The 13,606-nt window shown below is 42.0% G+C and overlaps 1 protein-coding gene across 4 annotated transcripts in view; it reads left to right on the top strand.

Moving 5' to 3' along the window:
• Positions 1–13,606, top strand: part of RPTOR (regulatory associated protein of MTOR complex 1) — a 347,492-nt gene that overhangs the window by 92,710 nt on the left and 241,176 nt on the right. For all 4 annotated transcript variants that reach the window (XM_060133269.1, XM_060133267.1, XM_060133268.1 and 1 more), the window contains exon 3: positions 5,998–6,080. In XM_060133269.1, the coding sequence (XP_059989252.1) occupies positions 5,998–6,080 (83 nt within the window). The remainder of the gene's footprint in view (positions 1–5,997; positions 6,081–13,606) is intronic.

The following is a 13,606-nucleotide window of genomic DNA, read 5'->3' as shown; positions in this document are numbered from 1 at the left end:
GTGGCTGTGGCTCGCCGTGGGACACTGGCAGCAGAAGTTCTGGGAAGTACTCCTTGGCATGAGCCCTCCCAGAGTCCGCCATTAGCCCCACCAAAGAGCCCGGTAGGCTCCAGTGCTGGGTCACCTCAGGCCAAACAACCAACAGGGAGGGAACTCAGCCCCACCCATCAGCAGACGAGTGGATTAAAGTTTTACTGAGCTCTGCCCACCAGAGCAACAGCCAGCTCTACCCACCACCAGTCCCTCTCATCAGGAAGCTTGCACAAGCCTCTTAGATAGCCTCATCCACCAGAGGGCAGACAGCAGAAGCAAGAAGAGCTACAATTCTGCAGCCTGTGGAAGGAAAACCACATTCACAGGAAGATAGACAAAATGAAAAGGCAGAGGACTTTGTACCAGATGAAGGAACAAGATAAAACCCCAGAAAAACAACTAAATGAAGTGGAGATAGGCAACCTTCCAGAAAAAGAATTCAGAATAATGATAGTGAAGATGATCCAGGACTTCGGAAAAAGAATGGAGGCAAAGATGGGGAAGATGCAAGAAATGTTTAACAAAGACCTAGAAGAATTAAAGAACAAACACCTAGAAGAATTAAAGAACAAACAGAGATGAACAATACAATAGCTGAAATGAAAAATATACTAGAAGGAATCAATAGCAGAATAACTGAGGCAGAAGAACGGATAAGTGACCTGGAAGACAGAATGGTGGAATTCATTGCCGTGGAACAGGATAAAGAAAGAAGAATGCAAAGAAATGAAGACAGCCTAAGAGACCTCTGGGACAACATTAAATGCACCAACATTCACATTATAGGGGTCCCAGAAGGAGAAGAGAGAGAGAAAGGACCCGAGAAAATATTTGAAGAGATTATAGTCGAAAAGTTCCCTAACATGGGAAATGAAATAGCCACCCAAGTCCAGGAAGCGCAGAGAGTCCCAGGCAGGATAAACCCAAGGAGAAACATGCTGAGACACATAGTAATCAAATTAACAAAAATTAAAGACAAAGAAAAATTATTGAAAGCAACAAGGGAAAAATGACAACATACAAGGGAACTCCCATAAGGTTAACAGCTGGTATCTCAGCAGAAACTCTACAAGCCAGAAGGGAGTGGCACGATATATTTAAAGTGATGAAAGGGAAGAACCTACAACCAAGATTACTCTACCCAGCAAGGATCTTATTCATATTCGACAGAGAAATCAAAAGTTTTACACACAAGCAAAAGCTAAGAGAATTCAGCACTACCAAACCAGCTCTACAGCAAATGCTAAAGGAACTTCTCTAAGTGGGAAACACAAGAGAAGGAAAGGACCTACAAAAACAAACCAGTAACAATTAAGAAAATGATAATAGGAACATACATATCGATAATTACCTTAAACGTGAATGGATTAAATGCTTCAACCAAAAGACACAGGCTCACTGAATGGATACCAAAACAAGACCCATATATATACTACCTACAAGAGACCCACTTCAGACCTAGGGACACATACAGACTGAAAGTAAGGGGATGGAAAAAGATATTCCATGCAAATGGAAATCAAAAGAAAGCTGGAGTAGCAATACTCATATAAGATAAAATAGACTTTAAAATAAACAATGTTCCAAGAGACAAGGAAGGACACTACATAATGATCAAGGGATCAATCCAAGAAGGAGATATAACAATTATAAATATATATGCACGCAACATTGGAGCACCTCAATACATAAGGCAACTGCTAACAGCTATAAAAGAGGAAATCGACAGTAACACAATAATAGTGGGGGACTTTTAACACCTCACTTACACCAATGGACAGTTCATCCAGACAGAAAATTAATGAAACACAAGCTTTAAATGATACAATAGACCAGATAGATTTAATTGACATTTATAGGACATTCCATCCTATAATGTCCTATATTACGCTTTCTTCTCAAGTGCACACGGAACATTCTCCAGGATAGATCACATCTTGGGTCACAAATCAAGCCTCAGTAAATTTAAGAAAATTGAAATTATATCAAGCATCTTCTCTGAGCACAGTGCTATGAGATTAGAAAGCAATTACAGGGAAAGAAACATAAAAAAACACAAACACATGGAGGCTAAACAATGTGTTACTAAATAAGCAAGAGATCACTGAAGAAATCAAAGAGGAAATCAAAAAATGTCTAGAGACAAATTACAATGAAAACACAACGATCCAAAACCCATGGGGTGCGGCAAAAGCAGTTCTAAGAGAGTTTATAGCAATATGACCCTACCTCAAGAAACAAGAAAAATCTCAAATAAACAATGTAACCTTACACCTAAAGGCACTAGAGAAAGAAGAACAAACAAAACCCAAAATTAGTAGAAGGAAAGAAATCATAAAGATCAGAGCAGAAATAAATGAAATAGAAACAAAGAAAACAATAGCAAAGATCAATAAAACTAAAAGCTGGTTCTTTGAGAAGATAAACAAAATAGATAACCCTTTAGCCAGACTCATCAAGAAAAAGAGGGAGAGGACTCAAATCAATAAAATTAGAAATGAAAAAGGAGAAGTGGGGCTTCCCTGGTGGCGCAGTGGTTGAGAGTCCGCCTGCCGATGCAGGGGACACGGGTTCATGCCCCGGTCCGGGAAGATCCCACATGCCGCAGAGCGGCTGGGCCCGTGAGCCATGGCCGCTGAGCCTGCGCGTCCGGAGCCTGTGCTCCACAACGGGAGAGGCCACAACAGTGAGAGGCTCACATACCACAAAAAAAAAAAAAAAAAAGGAGAAGTTACAGTGGACACCACAGAAATACAAAGCATCATAAGAGACTACTACAAGCAACTCTATACCAATAAAATGGACAACCTGGAAGAAATGGACAAATTCTTAGAAAGATGTAACCTTCCAAGACTGTACCAGGAAGAAATAGAAAATATAAACAGACCTATCACAAGTAATGAAATTGAAACTGTGATTTAAAAAAACTTAAAATAAACAAAAGTCCAGGACCAGGTGGCTTCACAGATGAATTCTATCCAACATTTAGAGAAGGGCTAACACCCATCCTTCTCAAACTCTTCCCAAAAATTGCAGAGGAAAGAACACTCCCAAACTCATTCTACAAGGCCACCATCACCCTTATACCAAAACCAGACAAAGATACTACAAAAAAAGAAAATTACAGACCAATATCACTGATGAATATAGATGCAAAAATCCTCAACAAAATACTAGGAAACATAATCCAACAACACATTAAAAGGATCATTCACCATGATCAAGTGGGATTTCTTCCAGGGATGGAGGATTCTTCAATGTACGCAAATCAATCAACGTGATATACCATATTAACAACTTGAAGACGAAAAACCATATGATCATCTCAATAGATGCAGAAAAAGCTTTTGACAAAATTCAACACCCATTTATGATAAAAACTCTCCAGAAAGTGGGCATAGAGGGAACCTACCTCAACATAATAAAGGCCATATACCACAAACCCACAGCAAACATCATTCTCAATGGTGAAAAACTGAAAGCATTTCCTCTAAGATCAGGAACGAGACAAGGATGTCCACTCTCACCACTATTATTCAACATAGTTTTGTAAGTCCTAGCCACGGCAATCAGAGAAGAAAAAGAAATAAAAGGAATACAAATTGGAAAAGAAGAAGTACAACTGTCACTGTTTGCAGATGACATGATACTATACATAGAGAATCCTAAAGATGCCACCAGAAAACTACTAGAGATAATCAGTGAATTTGGTAAAGTTGCAGGATACAAAATTAATGCACAGAAATCTCTTGCATTCCTATACACTAATGATGAAAATTCCGAAAGAGAAATTAAGGAAACAATCCCATTCACCATTGCAACAAAAAGAATAAAATACCTAGGTATAAACCTACCTAAGGAGGTAAAAGACCTGTACTTAGAGAACTATAAGACACTGATGAAAGAAATCAAAGATGACACAAACAGATGGATATACCATGTTCTTGGATTGGAAGAATCAATATTGTGAAAATGACTATACTACCCAAAGCAATCTACAGATTCAATGCAATCAACCCCTATCAAATTACCAGTGGCATTTTTTACAGAACTAGAACAAAAAAATCTTAAAATTTGTATGGAGACACAAATAGCCAAAGCAGTCTTGAGGGGAAAAAGTGGAGCTGGAGGAGTCAGGAGTCAGACTCCTGACTTCAGACTATACTACAAAGCTACAGTAATCAAGACAATATGGTACTGGCACAAAAACAGAAATATAAGATCAATGGAACAGGATAGAAAGCCTAGAGATAAACCCACACACCTGTGGTTAACTAATCTATGACAAAGGAGGCAAGGATATACAATGGAGAAAAGACAGTCTCTTCAATAAGTGGTGCTGGGAACACTGGATAGCTACATGTAAAAGAATGAAATTAGAACACTTCCTAACACCATACACAAAAATAAACTCAATATATAAATATATAAATATATACTCAATATATAAATATATAAATATATACTCAAAAAATAAACTCGAGACCTAAATGTAAGACCAGACACTATAAAACTCTTAGAGGAAAACATAGGAAGAACACTCTTTGACATAAATCACAGCGAGATCTTTTTTGATCCACCTCCTAGAGTAATGGAAATAAAAACAAAAATAAACAAATGGGGTCTAGTGAAACTTAAAATTTTTTGCAAAGCAAACTATAAGCAAGACAAAAATCAACCCTCAGAATGGGAGACAATATTTGCAAACAAATCAATGGACAAAGGATTAATCTCCAAAATATATAAACAGCTCATGCAGCTCAGTATTAAAGAAACAAACAACCCAATCCAAAAATGGGCAGAAGACCTAAATAGACATTTCTCCAAAGAAGACATACAGATGGCCAAGAAGCACATGAAAAGCTGCTCAGCATCACTAATTATTAGAGAAATGCAAATCAAAACTACAGCGAGGTATCACCTCACACCAGTTAGAATTGGCATCATCAGAAAATCTACAAACAACAAATGCTGGAGAGGGTGTGGAGAAAAGGGAATCCTCTTGAACCGTTGGTGGGAATGTAAATTGATATAGCCACTATGGAGAACAGTATGGAGGTTCCTTAAAAAACTAAAAATAGAATTACCATATGACCCAGCAATCCCACTACTGGGCATATATCCTGAGAAAACCATCTTTCAAAAAGACACATGCACCCCAATGTTCACTGCAGCACTATTTACAACAGCCAGGTCATGGAAGCAACCTAAATGCCCATCGACAGATGAATGGATAAAGAAGATGTGGTACCTATGTACAATGGAATATTACTCAGCCGTAAAAAGGAACGAAATTGAGTCATTTGTAGAGACGTGGATGGATCTAGAGACTCATACAGAGTGCTATTACTTTTAAATGAATAAAGATATATTTTAAAATTTTCTCATCTGAATTTTGAATATAGTAAATGCCGATAGGTACAGCCACATAAACAAAAGTTCTTTGGGACACTCCACGATTTTAGAGTGTGAAAAGGACTCAAGACCAGATAAATTTCAGGACTTGCTGGTCTAGAGTTATTTGCTCTAGAAGCTCCTCCTGAAGTGAATAGGTAAACCCAGAATGAATAGGTGTACAGGACCCCTTGTCCACAGGGTGGGTCTCTTTTCCACAGAATCACAGCCTGGGCCTGAATAGGAGCACAAGATAAAGCAGTAGGAGGGCAAGAGAACCATAGGTGCTGAAATAACAAACGTGGATGAAAGGAAACAATCACGGGGCCAGTGATGTTAATAAAAACAATTTTCTCTAGAAAGGTGAAGAGTTGTGGCTTTTCAGTCTATTCGGGTGCCTTAGCGGTTCCATAAGTCTGGCTAAACACAGGTAAACCTCAAGCCCTGTTGTGTTGTCTTTAGTCAGAGGTGACTTTGAAGTGACTTGTGTGAGAGGAAACTCTGAAAGAGAGATTTAGCAAGGAGGAAATGCACAAATAAAGAACTTTCTCCTTCTCATTGCTTTCCCAGATCCTCTGTCAATGGGTCCTCAGAAAGCCCTGGAAACCATTGGTGCGAATTTACAGAAGCAGTACGAGAACTGGCAGCCAAGGGTAAGTTCTTTATTTGCTTTCCTTTTTCTTTCTTACAGGGAAATTTAGTTTCTTGGTTTTAAACAATCTTTGAATCCAGATCCTCGCCTCATATAATCCAGTGATTGGACACTCCCCGTGGCAGGCTTGCAACCCCTTTCTGTCTGTTGATGTGCTCCATGGATTCATAATGAAGCACATGCCCTAGTATGAGCCATTAATTGGATGGTCTGTTATTTATTTTGCCTACGCTTTCCCCTGAAATATTTGGAAAAGAAAAAGTGTTTTTCATGTTACTCTTAAATCGCGGTTTTTATTTTACACAGGAAATGTATTTTCAGTCATTTTCTGCAACCTCAACTACTTAGAGCTATTTCTTCCATCTTCAATTTTCAAATAGTTGAGGAAAAAAGCAGTCAGCATTCAAAAGGTGACACCTGTTATATGCTTTGCCTTTGATTCAAAAGGTAAGGTTCTTTTTAGGGAGTCAGTTACCAGTTACTGTGTCTTCTGTTGCCTATATCTTACCATTTTTAAAAAAGAAAAGTGGTATAGAATATAACAACTCTGTCAGATTGCCTTTAGATCTCAAGTTATTTGTAAACCGCCCGAAGACATATTTTATTTAGTCTTTCTCATTAACTAGTTTGAGGATTTAATAATTCTAATAGAAAATTAGAAATCTGGGGTGTTTATGGAGGTGCCTTTCTATACAGCTTTGTGTGATGCTGGTTCTGGAATTATCTATAGGACGTGACAAGGAGGGGGTGGTGAGCAGGTGGCCTTGCCGGCATGCCTCCCATGGGTCTTTGCTTCTCCATTTCGGGCGTAAGCCTAATGGGAATGTCTTGGAGAACCAGCAAACACTTGCCTGTCTGGCATTTTCGTTCGTGGATTATTTATCCACGTGATCTGGATTTAGGAATTCTTCATGGATTATTTACATTCCAAGAGCAGAGAATGGCCAGGAATAAATTTGTTCCTGCCTGTGATGGTGCCCTTGGTAATTTTTTTACTGTTGCTTATGGTGCCAGGTGACTAATGTCACAAAATATCTCTGTGCCGCTGCTGTGTCCTTGTGCTTTGCATTTCTAACTTTTCAAGTCAGTAGTAATGGACTCTTGTCCTTCCTTCCCTCCTCCCTTCCCCTCCCCTCCCCTCCCTTCTTTCTTTCCTTCCTTCCTTCCTTCCTTCCTCCCTCCCTTCCTCCCTCCCTCCCTCCCTCCCTTCCTTCTGTGTGGTATGTGGGATCTTAGTTCTCTGACTGGGGATTGAACCTGTGCCCCCTACAGTGGAAGCGTGGAATCTTAACCACTGGACCGCCAGGGAAGTCCTTGGGCTCTTGTTCTTTAGAAGGCAGTTTCTTAGTGGAGATTTTCATCTATGTCTAAAGGCTTTGCTTTTTCCTCCCTTGAATTTGTTACCTCTTGGTGGTTTATATAAAAATTCAGTAGCATTTTTCTTGAGAGTACAGTGTGTTTGGGGCTTGGATGAGGACCAGAAAGATATTTAGATGGTGTGTTCCTTTAAAAATAGTTGAGATGCCGCATGTTATCAGTAGAAAATAGTTTCCTTGAGGACTTTGAAGGTACTCCAGGCTAGACAGGCACTTAGGGGTGAGTGAGAGGTGTAGACAGACCTTATCGTCCACGTGGGGCAACGTGCACAGGTAATACCGGAAGACACGATGTCACTGGCAGATGGAAGGTTGAGAACCAGCACTACTAAAATTTAAAAGAATGCCTTTCTGACTTAGCTACTTCTGACCCTCCTCTGGGTTTGACTTTATGCTTTTGCTCTTTGCTAGACACATTTGTTTAAAAAAGAACGTGACCAGATCTACTGATTGTATTCTTCATAGGAAGGGTCTCTGCTGTTTTAATTACTTTCTTCCTTTTAAAGAATTATTATATAGAAGATACAGTCTTTTAGAATGCATATTTAGTATATCAAGACATTATATGTTCATTACATTTGGTGTGGTGTGTAATTTTTGTGCGTGTGTATGTGTGCTAAGAGTTGATTTACTGCTAGCTTTATTATTAGTTTAGCTTGGTAGGTATTAGTAAGTTCATGCTAGCTGACAGTAAATGGAATCTTCTACACTAGGATTATTATTATTTTTAATCTAAATTTCTGTCTATGAGCAGATCTCTTCTATGCTATCAGGAAGAGGCATTAGCGTGTAAGGCAGGTAACATTATATAGAGAGAAATGATTGCAGATCCAAAAATGACAGTGTAGAATCACATATAGGACAGAGAAATTACCTTCCCAGGATAGTGGGAGGGCTAACCTTGGGTGGCCAGTAGCAGTACAAAGGAGTATAGTCCTCTGGGTAGACGGTTGTTAGTCTGAGAAAATTTGTTAAAGTTAGTGAGATTTCAAGAACAGATCTATAATGTAATTTTTTGAAGGAGAGAGAGTTCAAAGGGCTGATGAGGGAGAATGTTTACAGATTATTGGATGCCTAGGAAAAGGTGCCAGCGTACCAGTGTGGGGAGGGATTCCATCTGGGTTGGTTTATAAAGTAGAATTGGAATAAAGTATCAGCTATAGCCTAGAAAGAAGCAGTTCCTGCAGACAGGGTGAGATCTTTTGCCTGCATTCAGGAAGCAGACACAACAATGAATCCTTAATATTTTCTTTTTTGAATGCCAAGACCATTACATTCATTTTTAAGTACTATAAAAATGTTTAAAATGTTGCTACTACAGACTCTTAGTGGGACTTATATATTTCAGAGACAAGCCTAAGGTAACAGTGCAGCGGGATGCCTGACTGGCTCGCTGGTATCAGTCATGGGGCTGTGCAGTATTCACTGGGCAATAATGGCACGTGTCCTGGTGCAAGTGCACGCTTCTCTGTTCTGCACCCCTTCACGTGGGTTACGGGAGAGGGAGGGAGGCCTGGCATCCGATGGTGTGGTTTTCAGAGTGTGGCAGCCTCATGCTTCCTCATAGAGTTTGCACAAAACGTGAGGCAGTCACCAAGCTCAGATGTTTGTGCATGGGTGCCTGGTTCCTAACTATAAATCAGGGTCCTTTGAAACATTGCAGAGCAAAACACACACCACTTCATTGCACTCTACAGGGCTCTCGAGTTTTCTGCAGTAATAAAGAGAGGTTGGTTGCATCTGCAATAAAACAATGGGAACGTTATTAAATTTCTAGACCTTTGATGTAGATACCCATAGATCTGGTTTTCTCTCTCTGTGTCCTGTACTGCAAGACTCACAAAGGTTGGGCCACTGGAAATAAGGTCATTTTCATTAGTGTTTGCAGAAATCTTTGCATGCCTCCACGTTGCCATGGATGGGAGCAGGCTGGGGAATCCTGTGACTTCCATCTCGTCCAGGGAGTGCAGAAAATCAACCACTGAAAACCTGTCAGCATCATAAGAGTGATACCTTGATGAGCTGATATCCTTCCTGGTTAAAATCCTTCTGGTTTTTCCTCTTTACTTTTCTAGCTTTAACTATTAAAGATTAAACATTTTGATAAAGGTGATTTGTAGTCAAGAAGGAGTTTAGAGAAACCATGACGATGATGTTTTTTTCTGAAGCTGCCAGACTATCTGGCCCAGGTTTCCTTGACAGGCCGACTGAGCCCTTTTCTAAATAATTTATCAGTTTGCCATGGGTGAAATATTTCTTCTGATTAAATTTAAGACTTTGCCTTATTACCTTGTAGGTACATAAATTTGTGTTTCTGCGGGAGATTGAAGGAAAAATGCCAACTGTTGTTTCAGCTGAAAATCCTGCAGTTAAATAAACCTCACTCAGTTCAACATAAGTCTTAACTGAAAGTTTTATTGGGAGATGGGAGCAGGAGATTATAAAGCTGAGCGTCTACAGTGAAGAATTTATCTTTTTAAGACTTACTAACAAATTGGGGGTTCTGGCAGTTTAGTACAGGGTGTGATTTAGGGGCTGGGGCTGGTGGAAGATGGCAAACAAAGGGTCTTGTCTCTCCGTTGTTCTTTCCCCAAAGAGTTTCCAAGCCACCAACGAAGCCACAGCACCTTTCCTTGGGCTGAAATGCGGTTCTCCTGGGTGGCTTGAAAACAAATGTAATGGGAATATCGATAACTTCCTAAGGTAGGTGAAGACATTTGGCAAGGCTTCCACTGCCGGCAGGTGTCTGAAGTGACCCTGACTGAGCCCATTTTGTCCGGTGTGCATGTCCACGAAAGGGGACGGAAAGTGCCCTTTGGCACCTTGCTGTGATGCGCCCTCCTCCAGCCAGGCCTCGGGCGGCCCATACAGTGGCTGTGGGGGAAGCCGAGGTGCTGGACAGCCTCAGTTAATCCTCGCGGGACCAATCTTAGTTACCACATGCAGGACATTTGGTGCATTGCATGTAGCAGGTTCTCAATTTCAGCCTTCCCTTCAGTTCATCATGCCTCTCAAGTCTCTGTCAAGCGGTCAAGGGATGAAAGTTGGTTTTACCGTTAGACAGATGCGTTTTCACAGAGTTTCCTGCCAGGTGGAATATGTGTAGGGACAGGTCTCTTCCTGAAACAAAGCAAGACTTCACCACCCGGGCCATCATCAGAGCAGAAATAATTGTTGCGTTTTAATTTAAGTGACAATCACCCTTTCCTTCGTATTGATCACAGAGTCGTCTGCATCCTCTCAGAGCATGCGTGAATGAACTGCAGTGACGATTCTACCTCACGGTGGGAGGAGAGAGTTTGAGGAGGAAGCCGGTTGCCAGGGCCAGTGGACAGCTTCGTTTGTGTTTTGGGCATTTGCCAGCTCGTCCTTTGGGTTTAGGCACAGCTGCTGTTTGCAGACCCTAACACTTCTGTGCAGCAGTGTCTCCTGGTGGGGTTGTGGTTAGGATTCTGGAGTCAGGCTCCTTGCCTCCTCCCAAAAATGTGCCTGACAGCTCAACCTGCCCACCCCAAGGAGAGGGAACCCGATGGCCTCTAGACAAGCTGCCAGGCACTTGGGATTGACCGTAGAATTGGTGGGTGTTAGGGAACGGGCTCTCAGTCCAGTTTACTTGGTCGGGCTTTGGAGCCCACTGCACTGCTGGGTGACTTGCCGCTGCTGGCCTCCTTCCTGGGGTGGTCACGGTGCTTGTGACTCACAGGCTGTGGCGCCTGAGCAGCAGGTATTGTTAATACAGACAACTCTCCTTACCCGCCTCCTTCAGTGCTTTGGAATGCATTCTCTACAGAGATGCAGCAAAGAACCTTACGCAAGTGGGTTCTCCCTTTTCTTGGGATTTTCAGAGTCAAATGTAGAAACTCGAGGAAGAAACCAAGTTTGCCCTAGGACTATGTTTCCCACCTGGGAGGTGCTCCAAAGAGATCTGTAGAATAGACCAAGGTGGATTGTTTCTTGTAGTGACGCTGCTTGGGGCCAAGTCCAAGTCCCAAATTGACATTGCAGTTCAGCCAGTGAAAATGGCCCTGTGAGGGAGATCGAGAGCCCTCCTAATGCCATTGTCACACTGTCATTCGCATTCTGCTGTCCCCTAGACCAGCCAACTCTCCCTCTTCTTGCCTTTACCAGCCCTTTCCTTTCCTTGGTCCTAAGGTTGGGCTTGTTTGTGTTTTTGTGACAAACTGCAAATAAGGACTCATAGCCAAAGGCAGAATTGTGGATGAATGGCTCACAGTTTACATAATTCAGTAGCTGCTGTGAAGCACTTTGCATCCTGTACTCATTAAATTTGCATGACATTGTAGACAAAGTCTTCTGGTCTTCTTGGGGTTAACTGTTATCTTTTCACAGTTTCACTTAATTGCTTTCTGCCCGGAATGTTAAGATTTGTACCTGTGACAAACATTTTATTTATATTTTGCTCTGGCCTTGACAGTGTTCCCAGACTTCATCTTTACCCCTCTTTTCAATCACTGCTCACCTGACAGCTTTTCCATGTACCGGGTTCAGTGAGAATTCTGATTTATGCTCATCAGCTGAAAGTCTTCTCTTTAGCCCTGCCCACACACCTCCGTCTTGCCCTGTCCCCAGAGTCCAAGGTATTGGAAACAGCCTCTGGATGTGGAGTTTAGATTCTGAAGCATCTTAGCCAAACTCCCCTACTAAATCCATCTCTGACTGCTTTTCCTAAGAGAGCATAAAGACCTGGCCATCCCTCCGCCAACCCTCAGAGGTCTGACCTGGGCATTCTTTTAAAAACACAATAAACACATTAAAATAGAAGAAGGAAATCATTTTGCAGCCCATCTGGAGGATGAATAGCCTATTGGGACTAGAAGAACTCTGGCTCTTTCTGGGGAGGGGTGAGTTCACGGCCTGGTAACCAGGCAGAGAACCTGGGCTTGTTGGATTTTGGCTTTGCTACTTCCTAGAAATGTAACTTTGAGAAGTTGCTACTTAACTTTTAGGATTTGTTAAGTGTGGGCTTCCCCGGTGGCGCAGTGGTTAATAACGCAGGGGACACAGGTTCGAGCGCTGGTCCAGGAAGATCCCACATGCTGTGGAGCAACTAAGCCCGTGCGCCACAACTACTGAGCCTGCACTCTAGAGCCCGCGAGCCACAGGTACTGAAGCCCACGTGCCTAGAGCCCGTGCTCCGCAACAAGAGAAGCTTGTGCACCACAACGAAGAGTAGCCCCCGCTCGCCACAACTAGAGAAAGCCTGCGCGCAGCAACGAAGACCCAACACAGCCAAAAATAAATAAATAAAACAAATTAAAAAAAAAAAAGATTTGTAAGTGTGAAAGGAGGGTTAATGGGGAAAGTGTCTGCACCAGGAGGGGCCACAGTGCTATGGGCAGATCCCTACTTTCCATGAGAGTTGGAGGCCCTCTCTGTGGAAGATGGCAAACAAAGGCATCCCCCAGGGGCACATCCTCTCTCCAGCTCCCCGCTCCTGCCTAACCACCTCTGTTCCCTGCTCTCCTCTATGAACTGACCTACTTGAAGGGGTTGTATTTTTAGAGACAAATACAGGCTTAACTCTGTCCTTAACTAGCCTCTCCAGGACGTCGTCTCTCATCTTCATGTTCCTTTTAACAAGACAGTTATCTCTGTGTGTGTGACAAATTGCAAATGAGGACCAAATGCTGTCAGTTTGAAACTAAGACTGCAGCTCAGATGTCTGGCATTCACAGATTTCATGTGCAGGGCTGGTTTCCTGAGTTAACCTGGAGGCCCAAGATGCAGGGCTCTGTGTAAACAGCTCTGGAGGACGTGTGAGGATGGAAATAAAGATGTCTGAGGAAGTGCTGGTTCTAAGTCAGAAAGTAGAAGATGTGGTGCTTTAAAGAATGGAATGTGAAACTTGGAGATGGCAAGGAGCCCACCGTATGCTCACCATGTGTAACTGTGAAGAGTTGTCAAATTATATTCCAGCCAAATGAGAGAGTGCTGATCAAGGGGGAAATGAGAATGGATTGGAGGGGAATGGCCACTTCTCTTATACTTGATTTCATTTTACAGGGGAGACTGTATGTCTCAGTGATATTCGTGAGTTGGGGCTTCACAATGGTTTCTGGACACCCCCTCTTAAATGTCAAGGAGTTACTTGTTGGTGTGATATATAATGGAGATTTAAAAAAATTAAGAT

This window comes from Lagenorhynchus albirostris, chromosome 20 (assembly GCF_949774975.1).
Source record: "Lagenorhynchus albirostris chromosome 20, mLagAlb1.1, whole genome shotgun sequence".
Lineage (NCBI taxonomy): Eukaryota > Metazoa > Chordata > Mammalia > Artiodactyla > Delphinidae > Lagenorhynchus > Lagenorhynchus albirostris.
Note: the sequence above shows the minus strand (reverse complement) of the source record. Positions and strands in the feature narration are given on the sequence as shown.